The sequence below is a fragment of the Dendronephthya gigantea genome, unplaced genomic scaffold, assembly GCF_004324835.1.
Source record: "Dendronephthya gigantea isolate DGI-Jeju-01 unplaced genomic scaffold, DenGig_1.0 000150F, whole genome shotgun sequence".
Taxonomy (NCBI): domain Eukaryota; kingdom Metazoa; phylum Cnidaria; class Anthozoa; order Malacalcyonacea; family Nephtheidae; genus Dendronephthya; species Dendronephthya gigantea.
In genome coordinates, this window is record NW_021163160.1 from 222,758 (window position 1) to 238,503 (window position 15,746).

At 38.4% G+C, this 15,746-nt stretch overlaps 1 protein-coding gene across 1 annotated transcript; it reads right to left on the bottom strand.

Annotated features, from left to right (window-relative positions):
• Positions 1 to 815: 815 nt before the first annotated feature.
• On the bottom strand, positions 816 to 4,490 carry LOC114537123. Its single transcript, XM_028558260.1, has 4 exons — positions 4,461 to 4,490; positions 2,878 to 4,198; positions 990 to 1,977; positions 816 to 855 (listed from the first exon to the last, which is right to left on the bottom strand). Exons 1-4 carry the CDS (start codon positions 4,488 to 4,490, stop codon positions 816 to 818), a joined length of 2,379 nt encoding a protein of 792 aa, XP_028414061.1.
• Positions 4,491 to 15,746: the final 11,256 nt, after the last annotated feature.

Consider the following 15,746-nt stretch of genomic DNA (forward strand, 5'->3'; position numbering starts at 1 on the left):
CCACGTTGACTCCAACGTTTTCAAATGACGGTTAATAAACGCAGGTTACGAAGAATGAATAATTAATACCGAAGAAACAAATAATTATTGTAAGACAACAAATAGCTGAGCAATTTAAAAATTATGAAATCCGTGCACAATGTCTTGTAAGAACCTGCGTCTCCCTGCTGAAACTTCTGTCGCTCTATACATCCTAGAATTTTATTAATCTTCCTATATTCTTTACTTTAACTAAAAAACTTCTGAGCGATTACTGATATCTCAGATTATTGTTATTTTTAGGTTATGGTTAGTAGTGTGAGATTTTGGACCATCGTGAGACAATAGTTGCTTAGTTTGTGTGCGGATTTGAAAACGGGTTTCGATCGAGGTGTGAAAAATCGCTATTCTTGGTAGAGAGCCATACTCACCGTTGGATATTTCCTCGGTTAAGACTAGATGGCTTTTCGATCACATCATGAACAGGGTTTGCACTGGCGAGTTCTTGATTTGAACTTGAAACACCAAGTGAACTTTGGCGACTAAGACTGGATGTCGAGTCACAATCACTTCTCTGCAAAGCAGCCGCTAACAGGGTTTGCTGAGCGGCGCTGGAGGCCACAGGTGGATTTGGCAACTTTGATGGAGTACTACTGAATCGATTACGATTCTGTGTGAAGCCAGGAATACCCAGATCTGATGGCGCGACATTAGAATGTGGTTGCTGCGATATTTTGGCATTATGGTCGATCGAAATACCACTGGAACTTGGCGGTTGGCCATGCACATTCATAGCTCTTTGAGAACTGTTGTCGAATTCATGGCGATTAAATTGGTCATGGCTGGAAACTGGAACAAACTGATTTCCACGATTCCCTGTTTGGACAATAAGACCAGGTATGGCCAATTGAGGATCATTGTCCCAGAGAGAAGTATGAATTTTAGCACTTTGAATTAATGCTTCCTTTTTCTCGCGCTGTACTGGCGAACGAAGCGGAGATTCTAAGTGCCGAACTCTTTCTTCGTAGTCTTGGGAGCTCGGGAAGTTTGGCTTCACTGGCATAAAGGCCGACGGATGCTGGTTCGGGTCGACGGTATCCAGTTGTTGACTCCCTCTGGTCTCGGTCGAAGCAATAGATGCTTTATTGGTGTTCTGTGGTGTCATACCAACAGGAAACATGGTAACCGAAGCACCCAAATGTTGACTGGAGAGTGCTTGCTGGTTGCCCGATGTTAGGTCATCATTGGAGATGATGGTGCTTGTGTTAGCCGGAGGTGTATCAAGTTTGGGATCACTTGTATTGAGTGAATTCACTCGCTCGTGACCAAATGCTGGAACTTCCTGGTGACCTGATAGTGAATTACCATCACGAGATTCATCGTCACGAGCGGTCATGGTTTCCAAATTGGGTAAACTTGATTCAAGATTAGCTGAACCGATAGTGCCAGCACCATGGTTACCAAATTGTGCTGACTGATCGTTTGACGATGGGTGAGTATAAAAAATCCCGCTGGACTTTTCACCCACATATACTGGTCCACTTGTTTGTTGCAATGTTGATGCTTGTTGGGTATTCCGTGGAGTACCGTGAGGATCAATAGCGTCCCACTGAGTTGGTTCAGCCTTGACATCGTCGCTTGATGCCTGCGAATCAAATGGCTGAGTAGCCGGTTGCCATGCTGTTTGATGGTTACTGGGCAGTTGTTCTTTACTAGTAAAAGGTACCATGCTGCTTGGTCCCAACTGCGGTGTATCAGGTTGTACAACGTCTGAACGTAAAACGTGATTATTTTCCTCGTTGTTTATAGAAAATCCAGGCTGAGACGCTTCAGAATTAACGGCATTGTCAGACGTGAGGGATGAAGCAAGTTTCCTTTGTGCCGACTGGGTTTCTCCAGGATAGCCTGCCATTGGTGCATACGATGAAGATGTTGGAATGGAATTCTGTGCCGCAGATTGGTTCTCAGCTAGGTCCTCTGTTGACGTCCAAGCACCAGCTGGTGAAAATAGATGAATTTGATTCTGTGCCAAGAACTTTTGGCCGTCTTCCATAAAGAACCCTTGACTTGGAGCGGCAGGTTTAGTGGCTAGGAAAAGGTTTTGCCCAGAAGAAAAACGTTCACCAACATTGTTGTTGGTGGTGTTCATCATCTCTAAAGATGGTGGAGGCAAATGTGCCGAGTTTACATCACGCTTGATATTGGACGGTGGAAATTTGCTTGATTCCCCAACATCCATTCCCAGTGGGTACAAGGAGCCGCTTTGACCTACTGGTTTGCTGGTTGTTAAACCTGGTGGGTAGAGAGCCGGCGTTACACTCTGCGACGATGGACCAGCGGCTTGGTCAATAGCATCATTCACCATTGCTGGTGGATATAGGCCAGAAGTTGTAGATTGAACAGCTGGAAAAGCGTTGCGTTCAGTGGGATATAAATTGCTGGCAAGTTCAACTGGTTGTTTTCCAATTGGATCGTAAGTTTCAACAACGTCTTGGCCTGGTGATGTTTCGCCAGAAGTCTTACTCTGGTTACCCAATACGGTATTGGGTCTAGGAATACCACCGAATGCCATAGCTGAATCAGAGATACTGTGGCTGTGTCCCCAAGTGAATAATTTTTCTGGTCGAAATCAGGAAAAGTTGAACTCGATGGCGGTGCGTGCAAGTTTTGATGAAGATGCATGGTAGGTGTTTTGGTCTCGACTGGAAGGTGGTTCAACTTGAGATGCTGCCGATTCACTGTGGTCGAAAGGCCATTTCCCTACTTTAGGTTCTTTCTCTGATGCTTCTGTATGCTGAAAAGAATGTTGTGCATCGGTGTTGATCGAAAAACCAGGCACTCCATCTCCTGCTACAAAAGAAGGAAATCTTCGGCTCTCCTCCTGACTAGAACTAAAACCTTTGAAAGGATCATTCTGGTGCTGCCCGGAAAACAACTGTGACGTTCCACCACCAGGAGTAGATGATTTTGCCACGTTAAACAGGTCGTTTCCAGTATGGGCAGAAGGCTGTTCTGGCAAATTTGACCCGTAAGATGGTGGAGTCAATGTTGCATGGTTCTCAGCATCCGAGAGCTGTTTGGCATGAGGTGTTTCTTTAGTAGTTGAAGCACCAGCTTCACTAAAGAGTTGAGCTGTTGAATATCGCTCCTGTGCCCCATATGATGGTTCTTGCATCGACATGGCGTGGTCTCCTACATTTTGACGTGGATGTGCATACGCGCTCAGATTTGCTGGCTCAAAATTTTGAGCGTTTGTCGCTGGCGATACGAAACGTTGCTCGGCTGCATTCGATGTTGGTGGCAAGGCCGGGAACGATGTTTGATTCTTGTTAGGCGTAAAGAAACTGTGGTCAACACGATGAAAGGGTGCAGTGCCGGAATCGGATGAACCAAAGCTGTCAAAGAACTCGTGTGCCGACGAGTGTTGATTGTTCGACATCTTATTCTTACAAGGCTGATCTGAGGAGGAGCTGTCTAACAATGTTACTTCGGAGAATAAATCCACCTGACTTGCTTTAATAGTTGCTTGAACTAGGTCTTTAGCAACGGCCCTCAAGATGTATTCGTCTGGTGGAACGGTCGAAGTCGACGTTTTTAATAATAACGCCTGAACTTCTACAAACTTCTTAACTTGAGAGGCAGATGAATCAAAACGCGATATTTGCTCGGATATTAACTCTTCTTTGCTGGTCTCAATAGCTGCTTGAACTAAATCTTTTGCAACGGACCTCAAGATGTTTTCGTCTGGTGGAGGTGTCGAAGTTGGTGATGTTGGTCCAACTTCAATGGCTGATTGATCTAAGTTTTCAACAACTTGTTCAACGACGTATTCGTCTGGTGGAAGGGTTGAAGTTGGTGCTTTAACTTCAACAAACTTCTCAACCTTAACAGTTGTTTTAACTTCCGGAGCTGGTGTCGAAAAATACTTGGCAAGTGGATTGGTTACACCAGTTGCTTCAACAGGATCGTTGGAAAAGGCTTCCAAGATCTTCTTGTTTACTGATGGTGACGGTGTTGGAGTAGCCGCTTCCTTTGAGGTAGATGATGTATTTCTTCGCGTTGAAAAATACTTGGCAAGTGGATTGGTTTCACCAGTTTCTTCAACAGGATCGTTGGAAAAGGCTTCGAAGATCTTCTTGTTTACTGGGGGTGACGGTGTTGTCAACCGATGGGTTAGGTTACAGAGTTTAGGTGGTTCACCAAAATCCAAACCACCGTTCTTTGTAACAATTTGATTAACTGGACTTGTGGCAATCGATTGTGAGTTTCCGTTGGATGGTACAAGTCGGTTTGTTGGAAATCTAGCCGGAACTATTTTAGGTTTTCTGGGGTTGCTTGGTGGTCTTGGGCAACGTCGGTACCTCTGTCGGACGGTAGTAGCTTCCGGTTCACGGCGTCGCCGTTCAAAATTGACCTCACACTCCTGTGAAAATAGAGATCTTTAGAGTTGACTACGAGTTGAGTGGAACGACAAGATTCACCCACAACAACGATACGGGATTCTCCATCATGTTTTCAGGTAATCCAAAACTTTTTCCCGCGATCTATCCTATCCCAAGGGGCATTAATCACTCGTAATCAACCTAAAGCTCTATAATAATATCAACAACACAAGATTTCACTGGTTCGCAGTGCGGTATATGTAGCTGAATGTGCTATTCCAATACTGGAGTAGTGGAGTTACCCAGTAATCCTTCTCCTAGCATTTAATTTTGAAGAGGAACATTTCTGGCTGGGAGCTACCATATGAAGTAGTCAACATTAATCGAACAACGGAACAATAATAGATCCTTTCACACTGACGTCAAATGACGTCAAACCGCGGTGTCATGGCCAGTCCACATCAATTAAATAGCGAGTTTAAGATGCACCAAATTTACGACGCGAACGTGACATGAAAAACGTGTGTTAGGAAACCAGTATTAATTTGTTTTACATACGGCTCTGACTTTGTTTATGCATGAAAAAGAGTCGTCGTAGATTTTGTGCATCTCAAACTCGATCACTAATAGCTAAGAACAAACACGCGACGCTGTAAAGCAACGGTGAAGAAAGAATAAAGATTCTAGATAAAAAAATATCGTTAAAACGTTTGTAAAATACTTGCCTGATGTTGTGCCAAACTTGTCGCTTGTCAATGATCATTGTTGTAATATGTATAAATTGTTATAGTATAGCTACTAACTGCATGTATATGAGCTATTCCGCAATTTGATTGGTCGAGCTATACCCACCGTATATCAGCTCATATACGGTAAATAGTAAAACCAAAGAAAAAGCAAAATGGCTGACCGAATTAATTAATTATTATTTTCATGTAAATATGTATTAAATTGTTAATAAACACTTTTGTCGCGCAACAAATGGTATTTGGCATGTTAGTTATACTAACATTACTTTAAATCGAATTATATTGCTATAGTTGCTGCGATTTTTACCGGGTTGTTATAATAGCTGTATTCTCGGTAGTTGTTATACAAGCGCTTTCTCCTCTAAGTATACATGTAGCTACTCACGTTTTCGTATACCACAAATTGGTCTCTTGGGTCTGATATTCTACGAGCGGCATGACTGCGTGAAAAATTGATAAAATACCGTCAGCAAATGTAAGATTGATATTTTGAATCTTTAACTATAACTCAATACTAGCAGACTGTTGCAACACCTCTACTCATACACCACGCTGACAATGAAGATGTCGAATTTCAGGTATGTCAACATAATAAACAGATTTGTTCGAAATATGGTTACGGATATAAATTTTAAAAGTTAAGTTTTCTCACACCATATTGCTGGTTAATAACAAATGCATGAACAGTTTTAATCCAGGTATGATAACTGATAAGATGAAAATGGTTCCGACTTGCATTTGAAGAAACAAAAATCACCAAAGCAAATTATTTTGCCAGAAAAATAGTGGATATATAAGCCGAGGTCGCATAACGTTCACGGTAATATTAATCCAATGTAGTTTCTAGGCCTAAACTTACCCTTGGCCTCTCTCAATGTCATCAAGATCTAAACGGGCACCATCACTGTTATCACCTGTAATAACGAGAATCTTATAATTTCCAAGTCAAAAACCTAGGAGTAATCCACTGTTTGACTACCTGGGGCCAGTTGTATCAAACTCGTTTAGCTTAAACGATGGAGTGTGGACAAGTCAAAATTTAATAACACTCTTAACGTCTCTCTTGAATGAATCAACTTGGATATTATGCACTCAATATGTAGATGTAAACAGTATCTTTGTATTGAGGTGAAAGATATTTAGTTCGCTTGTTGAATAAAACGATAGACTTGCTTTCTATTTTGAACTTAACCACCGTTTAAGTTAAACGGGCTTGATACAAGCGGCTTCTGACAAGTAGAGTAATTAGGGACCTTAAGATACACCAAATCTACGACCCGGACGTGACATGAAATCAGCCGCTAGTCAGTGTTAGGAACTCAGTTTTAATTAGTTTTACACACAGCTCTGACCTCGTTCACCAAAAGGAGTCCATAAAAAAAGTCTGGGGCTGCAAACCCTGGGTTAAATTTTAATCCAGTGTTTTAGTTCATGTGCTTTTGAACGACCGTTCGTTTTAAAAATTTAGAAAATATTACTTCCATTGGTCCAGAAAATATTTATAAAAAAAGATATTAAACTTCGTAAACAAGCGATTAGAAAAAATTAATATAAAAGATTTGCCATAACCCAGCTAGGGTTAATCTTACCAGCTTTTGAACAACCGGCCCCTGTTGTGAAACTGTGGAAATGAAGACAGTATATTACTTCACGTCAGCGTCGTAGATTTGGTGTATCTTAAGGTCCTTATTATCGAATGAGGGCAACGTCTATGTTATCATAGAAATCAAGAGCCATGTATTAGCCAGAGGTATTTTTTTTAGACAAAAAACTTGTAAAAATGAAAAATCGCACAGAGACGTGGCGTAGCCAATCAGATTGCAGAAATTTTAGTAGTAGTTTTTACTCGTGATAATTAGTCTTGATAATTGCCATGAAAAGACTTGTTTAAATTACTTTATGTTTTTTGGTGTTTATAAAATGCTGAGCAAAAATAGGAAATGAGACATAAAAAACGTAAAAACCGCATGAAGTAAATATTCTTCTGTATACATGAAAGCAACCAGCTGCAAAGTTGAGTCAGGAAAAAGACAGAGATGAACATTTCGTGAAATGGACAAAGTGAGTTATGGGTATGTACAAAATTCGCCCTGCTTCAAAATTCGTTCCTACGTACAAAAGCGTCGAGTGCTTTCAGAACTTTGCGTGGAAGAAATTTACAAAAATTAAATCAAACAACAGCTGAAGAACATGTTTGTGAGGAAAGCGTTGTTGATTTTTTTGTGATATCGCGGAGAGCATGGATGAATGACGTGCTCAAACATACAGAAGTTCTTGATTGTGGACTTAGATTGTAGATTCTCGTATTTTAATTTGGCAAATAAATTGTGGTTGTTCTATAAAACATTTCACACTTAATTATAAGTCTACTAAATATGAAATTGAGATGTGAGAACTGGGATCAAACGCGTGGATGAGGTTTAATAGTTTTTTAAGCTTAGGTCTTTTCTGAGTTTCGACTGAATTGATTGAATCTAAACGAAAAGATCGCAAATGAAGTTTAAAGAAAACGTTTGTCTGCTGTTCAAGATGAAATCCAGAGCTTGCATTAGCCAAACACGACGATTAACGTGAAGTGTACTAGTTACTACGTAATTTCTGCCAGAGAATCGATTAAATGCTGTTTGTACGTTTCCTAAATTACATGAACATAATTTGCGTAGAATTCTGAGCTATCGAGATGATGCTTTTCAGAAGCAACGAAGCTGGCAGTCAGTACCATGCATCTATTATTACGTCACGTAGCAAAAAAATGCGGTGGTGGTGGTGGTGGGATGGATAGTGAAAAATTTAGTATCCAGGATAAGTCTACAAGTCTGCGAAATGTAAACAAGATTTCAGCAATGGAAACCATATAGAAGTCTGTGTACGGTGAAATATCTCTCATATAACCTTTCTGTACTTCAGAGATGACCATATCCTCAGCCACATCAAGTACTGAAACTATAGATGAGTGATATGAAGATCGTCGCACGCTAATTTAGGTGCATATAATTTTAGCCCGACAGATGCAGGTGCAAATAATTTCGGGTCATACCGCCTTGCTCAATCACGTGCATTAGAAAGAAACTGGTCTGGACAACACCAGTCTAACAAGGCAGAGTAATGTGTCTTGATAACACCAGTCTAAGAAGGTAGCTAGAGTAATGTATCTTCATATGACACCAGTCTAAGAAGGCAGAGTAATATGTCTTGATAACACCAGTCTAAGAAGGCAGAGTAATGTGTCTTGATAACACCAGTCTAACAAGGCAGAGTAATGTATCTTCATATAACACCAGTCAAAGAAGGCAGAGTAATGTGTCTTCATATAACACCAGTCTAAGAAGGCAGAGTAATGTGTCTTCATATAACATCAGTCTAAGAAGGCAGAGTAATGTGTCTTCATATAACATCAGTCTAAGAAGGCAGAGTAATGTGTCTTCATATAACATCAGTCTAAGAACGCAGAGTTATGTGTCTTCATATAACATCAGTCTAAGAAGGCAGAGTAATGTATCTTCATATAACATCAGTCTAAGAAGGCAGAGTAATGTGTCTTCATATAACATCAGTCTAAGAAGGCAGAGTAATGTGTCTTGACAACATCAGTCTAAGAAGGCAGAGTAATGTGTCTTCATATAACATCAGTCTAAGAAGGAAGAGTAATGTGTCTTGACAACATCAGTCTAAGAAGGCAGAGTATTGTGTCTTCATATAACATCAGTCTAAGAAGGCAGAGTAATGTATCTCCACATAACATCAGTCTAAGAACGCAGAGTAATGTGTCTTCATATAACATCAGTCTAAGAAGGCAGAATAATGTATCTTCATAAAACATCAGTCTAAGAAGGCAGAGTAATGTATCTCCACATAACATCAGTCTAAGAAGGCAGAGTAATATGTCTTCATATAACATCAGTCTAAGAAGGCAGAGTAATGTGTCTTCATATAACATCAGTCTAAGAAGGCAGAGTAATGTGTCTTCATATAACATCAGTCTAAGAAGGCAGAGTAATGTATCTTCATATAACATCAGTCTAAGAAGGCAGAGTAATGTGTCTTCATATAACATCAGTCTAAGAAGGCAGAGTAATGTGTCTTGACAACATCAGTCTAAGAAGGCAGAGTAATGTGTCTTCATATAACTTCAGTCTAAGAAGGAAGAGTAATGTGTCTTGACAACATCAGTCTAAGAAGGCAGAGTAATGTGTCTTCATAGAACATCAGTCTAAGAAGGCAGAGTATTGTGTCTTCATATAACATCAGTCTAAGAAGGCAGAGTAATGTATCTTCATATAACATCAGTCTAAGAACGCAGAGTAATGTGTCTTCATATAACATCAGTCTAAGAAGGCAGATTAATGTATCTTCATAAAACATCAGTCTAAGAAGGCAGAGTAATGTGTCCTCATATAACATCAGTCTAAGAAGGCAGAGTAATGTGTCTCCACATAACATCAGTCTAAGAACGCAGAGTAATGTGTCTTCATATAACATCAGTCTAAGAAGGCAGAATAATGTATCTTCATAAAACATCAGTCTAAGAAGGCAGAGTAATGTATCTCCACATAACATCAGTCTAAGAAGGCAGAGTAATATGTCTTCATATAACATCAGTCTAAGAAGGCAGAGTAATGTGTCTTCATATAACATCAGTCTAAGAAGGCAGAGTAATGTGTCTTGACAACATCAGTCTAAGAAGGCAGAGTAATGTATCTTCATATAACATCAGTCTAAGAAGGCAGAGTAATGTGTCTTGACAACATCAGTCTAAGAAGGCAGAGTAATGTATCTTCATATAACATCAGTCTAAGAAGGCAGAGTAATGTGTCTTGATAACACCAGTCTAAGAAGGCAGAGTAATGTATCTTCATATAACATCAGTCTAAGAAGGCAGAGTAATGTATCTTCATATAACACCAGTCTAATAAGGCAGAGTAATGTATCTTCATATAACATCAGTCTAAGAAGGCAGAGTAATGTGTCTTCATATAACATCAGTCTAAGAATTAAGGCAGAGTAATGTATCTTCATATAACATCAGTCTAAGAAGGCAGAGTAATGTATCTAATTGATAACACCAGTCTAAGAAGGCAGAGTAATGTGTCTTGATAACACCAGTCTTGATAACACCAGTTGTACGTACCAGGTTAAAAAAAGTATCTATGGTGGGGTATCTATGGTTATCATCCCCACGTTCTTCACAAGAAACGACGGAAATTTTTACGGACAGTATAAATAGTAGCCTGATGCAAAAGCTGATGTCAATGAGAAACAAGACCAACCAAACTACCAGACCTTCCTTCTGCATTGAGAATACTATCAGAAGCGCAGGCTGCAAGCGAGATTAAGAAGATTTAGGTGACAACGTTAAGAAAATATTTAAAACACTAAAATTATCAGAAAGCCAAAATGCAAGAACGTACGATTGTTCCACTTCGTACCAGTACAAGATACATTTCTGAGCAGCAACCACATGGAACTATTGATCAGATTGAGAGATCGTCTGGACAGTGCGGCTAGGACCAGGCTTTTAATTCACGCGAGAAAGATTGGACCCTTGAGAAAGCTAGAAAGTTAAACGAGACCACGATTAAACAATTGAAGAAAATAGAGGGAGAAGACGATCAAGAGCAGGTAATTTAGGATCGGAGATATGTAAAAAATAGAATAATCTTCCAACAAATCAACATATCAAAGAGAAGATAGCGGGGTCCAAATAGAACAATGTGGTCGTTTCAGATACTGGAGTGCTTGCCAGGTGAGTACCACATAGAGTCTAAAAAGGTGAATGGAGTCAGTGTAAGACATATGACAACGTCATAGATGTTGTGCAAAGATTTCTAGGCTCTGTTAACTACCTCGACAAACAGAGGCAGATGCACTGTTTACAGGAATAGCTTTAAACTAAACCACAGATAGCAGCATTGCTGAGTATATTTGTTGTTTCATGATGAAATAAGTATCTATGATAGGCTATATGGTTTAAGGTTATCATCTCCACGGTTCTTCGCAAGAAACGACGGTAATCTTGAGTTTTCTGGAACACTTTACGGACAGTATAAATAATAGCCTGATACGAGTGTTGATGTCAATAAGAAACAAGACCAACCAAACCACCAGACCTTCCTTCTTCATGGAGAATACTATGAGAAACGCTGGCTGAAAACGAAATTAGGAAGATTCAAATGACGAAGTTGAACAGTTTGGTGGGAACTGAATGTAAGAAAATACTTCGAGAATACTTAAAACACTATCAGAGAGCCAAAATGCAAGAACCTGCGATTGTTCCATTCGTACCAGTACAAGATACATTTCTGAACATCAACTATATGAAACTATTGATCAGTTTGAGAGATCGTCTAGTTCTTGGCTGCCTGGACAGCGGGGCTAGGACCAAGATTAAATTCACACATACTGTATGCCTGATATGGGATAAAAAGATGCGTTTCAGTTACTGGAATGCTTGAAAGACACATGAAAACCTATATAGATGTGGCAGGGCAGAGAATGTAGAAGTTGTGCAAAGATTTCTAGCCTCTTTTAATCACCTCGTCAAACAGAGGCAGATGCACTGTTTACAGGAATACGTGCAGTAGCTTGAAACGAAACCAGTCGACATAAGAGCATTGCGGAGTATATTTGTTGTTCCATGATGAAATAAATATCTATGATGGTTGTGGTTTAAGGTTATCATCCCCACAGCTCGTCACAAGAAACGACGGAAATCTTGAGTTTTCGGGAGGGTATAGATAGCAGCTTGATACTAAAGCTGATGTCAATGAGGAACAAGACAAACCGAGGTCTTTATCTGTCAATACTGTAAGATTTGCCTAAGGCTGACATCGAACAAGACATTCAGGCAGAGCTTAGGTTAAAACCAGGACTAACACAAATTTCAGTTTTCAATCTTAGTTCAAGAGGTAACAGATCAACTAGTCAGAATAACCAACCCTTACAAGGATGGTAAGAAACATGAAGGAAAATTATTCATCTTGCAGACTGAAGGATTCATCGCTTGCACATCTTGATTTTGATGGCTAATTATTTCAAAGAAACTGTAAGCTTCTATCTTATAATCTGGCACAAAGAATAGTACCCCTAAAACAGTACTAGTAACCCCACCCTTTGCAGTAGCACCAGTTACTCGGTAACCTAATGTGAATGAGAAGCCAACAGTGATAGTCAGCCAGCCACCTCCAGAAAAACATAGTGCAACCCATAAAGATAACAAGAATCAACAAATGCCAGCGAGATTCAACATTTTGGCTCACCATATAGAAAGAATTTGTTCACATTTAGTTTATTTTACTGATTTTTTGCAAGGAAAGATGTTACGCAAAAGAATGAATATATTTTTATCATTTTTCTTGTACTAGATATATCGGACATTGGAATTCGGATGTTGGATTTTATATTCTAGAACTGCTTGCCTATATATTATAAGTATTGTATAAACAGCAGGGAAGAAGGTAAACATTAATTTGATGTGGTGTAGATCATTGCTTAAAAGTTTGAAATGGAATCCTACATGCATAGTCTTCATGAATTAATGCCGGTACAATTGAAGCTTACCGGGCGTAATTACTGTACAGATATTTAAGAAATAGAAAACATTTTCCGTGTTTCTATACAGTTATAGAAACACGCGTGGGAGATTGGGAGAACGAGAAATAATCAGTGGGAAAACGAGCCCGTAGGGCGAGTTTTTCCACGTTATTTCGAGTTCTCCCAAACTCCCACAAGTGTTTCTATAACTGTATAGAAACACAGGGAAAAATGTTTTCTATTTCTTTTATAATATAACTCAATAAAAAGATTTTGTACAAATATTATAATTCGATTCAATTACAAATTCTCATTACATTACTTCGCTTGACAAGTTCGGCGGGAAAATTCCCGTGTTTCTATACAGTTTTAGTATACACCCGACTATCGTCTATTACAAATCCTACATTCTGATTGGCTACTCAACCATCGTCTATTCGTGATAGTGCACGTTTGGGAAAAATTCGCTCGCGCGACCGTATAAAATTGCATTAATTAAATTGTTTTTCGGTGTAATTTTGCGGTGTATCGATTATTTCCTCGAAATTAATATATCTATGTACAGGGTGTATACTAAAACAATTAGACAACTCGCCTTCGTTGCCTATGAGCGGATAGTCAACTCAGGCTTCGCCTTCGTTGACTATTCGCTCATAGACAACTCGGACTCGTTGTCTAATTGTTAAATAGAAACACGCTTCTCGACCAATCAGCACGCGCGTACTATAAATCTTATATTATAAATTCAAAATAATAGTTACGGACTGTATTATTATATTTTATCATTGATGAATACACAGGAAGTAATTCATATGTCAAGAGAGCAGCGTATATCATGTAAATGACTCTCGGAACATTACAACATCCATTAATTTGAGGTGGCAAAAATTTTCATAAACTTGCTAGACTGTACTTGTGGCATTATTATACACCACTAGCAAATAAAAGTTCTTTGCAAAGAAATTGAGCACAAAGTACCACCTGAATTCTGAAGTTTGATTTGGGATCGTACCTAATTCGAATTCTTGATTTCCAAACTAAATGCAAAGGAGAGTAGGGACCAGAGTTCTGTAAATATAATCTGGTGAAGTCTGTTTACAAAAAAAACTTGACATGCTTGTTGAAAATAATTATATAGTCACTTCCTAAATATCTTGGTGCTTTCCAGACGAATATATTGCTTAACCTTTCCGGCCAGGCTATTAGCACAAACATAGAAAAACAGAAAAATATCACAGTCTAGTGCTGATTACGTACCAATGACATACGACCATACGAGTGATACGACTGATTGTAGTATAAATGTTTGATATGAAACGTGTATCATATACAGTAATATCATATAGTGACCTAAGAGTATCATTTCCACCTTTGCAATAAATTCTATCATTTCCACCATTGCAATAAAAAATGGATAATACTCGCATGCATGTGTTGCAATTATAGATATATCTTATGTGTTGTAATAACAGATGCATATTTATTATTACACCTGTCAGTGTGTTAATACCGAATTCGCAAAGAAAAACAATGAAACGATGAAATTAATAGGTTGTGTATTGTATTAAATCTATTTTTTGTTTCCCTTTCATCTTTGAAAAAAGACCGTGCGAAGAAATATCGGCAGCGGAGTTTGTTCTACTAACTCTATATAGAGTATGTCAACTTCAAGGCGTTTGTGGCATGAATAGCTAAATTGTTTTAAAATCCTTGTCGACTTGAGTTGAAATTCATAACATTTTATTTGTGTTTAGTACTGACTGACTTGCATGACCTTTTAATCTACAATTCATGAATTTAGTAAAGTATAACAATAAACTTTATTTTGTAGTGATCCAAAACATAAACATCAAAATGCACCGTTTTTTTGAAATTTCCTCCTTTCGCTAGTTTCGGGTTGCCGTTTGGTTTTTGAATGAACTTTGTAAATTGTAATCGCCGACTCACCTATGGTCCGCTTTTCTTCTTTTCTTCCTTGAATAAAATGAGTCCCATTTGGCTATCTATACACATCGCCCTGTTTCTTTTTAAACCTTGCGCATAAGTTTGTCAACTTCAGTTGTTTCTTGCAATCATGCAGATACTTGTTTCATCATATGGTTTCATGAGTAAAACTCTTGTCGACATCGATGTTTTGAAACCGGATCAATAATATTTTATTTGTGTTCAGTTAATTACTGTAATTGTCCTTTCATTTTCAATGTGATTAAAAAAAAACAAAATCCTTTCTTCTCATGAAATTTAAATCGGGGTCTTTTGCTATGAGTTTCATCAGGATTTAAAAGTGTTCCGAAAATTATAGCATAAGCCATAACCATTCAATTTATTGAAATTCCTTTCCGTCAGTTTATATTGTATTGAATCTATTTTTTGTTTCCCTTTAATCTTTAAAAAAGGACCGTCCGAAGAAATATCGGCAGCGAAGTTTGTTCTACCAGGGTTCTACTAAAGAGTTCCATAGAGTATGTCAACTTCAAGGCGTTTGTTGCATGAATAGCTAAATTGTTTTAAAATCCTTGTCGACTTGGGTTGAAATTCATAACATTTTATTTGTGTTTAGTACTGACTGACTTGCATAACCTTTAATTCTACAATTCATGAATTAAGTAAAGTATAACAATAAACTTTACTTTGTAGTGATCCAAAACATAAACATCAACATTCAACCTTTTTTGAAATTTCCTCCTTTCGCTAGTTTCGGGTTGCCGTTTGGTTTTTGAATAAACTTTGTAAATTGTAATCGTCGACTCACCTATGGTCCGCTTTTCTGATATAAAACATTTCTTCCGTGGATAAAATGACTCCCATTTGGCTATTTATACACATCGCCCTGTTTTTTTTTTTAAATCATGCATGAGTTTGTCAACTTCAGTTGTTTCTTGCAATCATGCAGATATATATTTCATTTCATGACTAAAACTCTTGTCGACATCGTTGTTTTAAAGCTGGATCAATAATATTTTATTTGTGTTCAGTTAAATAACTGTCCTTTCATTTTGAATGTAATTAAAAAAAAACAAAAATCCTTTCTTCTCATGAAATTCTTGCCTTCAAGCCCTTCACGTTCGGTTTTAATTCTCGTCTTTCGAATAAATCATCATTCAAA

Bases quoted from the DNA above. Each gene is read 5' to 3' on its own strand.
- LOC114537123 (XM_028558260.1), bottom strand. From the start codon at position 4,490: ATGATGGAGAATCCCGTATCGTTGTTGTGG. The intron at 4,199-4,460 runs GTGAATCTTGTC...ATTGTTACAAAG, and splicing joins ATCCCGTATCGTTGTTGTGG to AACGGTGGTTTGGATTTTGG. The intron at 856-989 runs GCACTTAGAATC...TTGTCCAAACAG, and splicing joins GACTACGAAGAAAGAGTTCG to GGAATCGTGGAAATCAGTTT.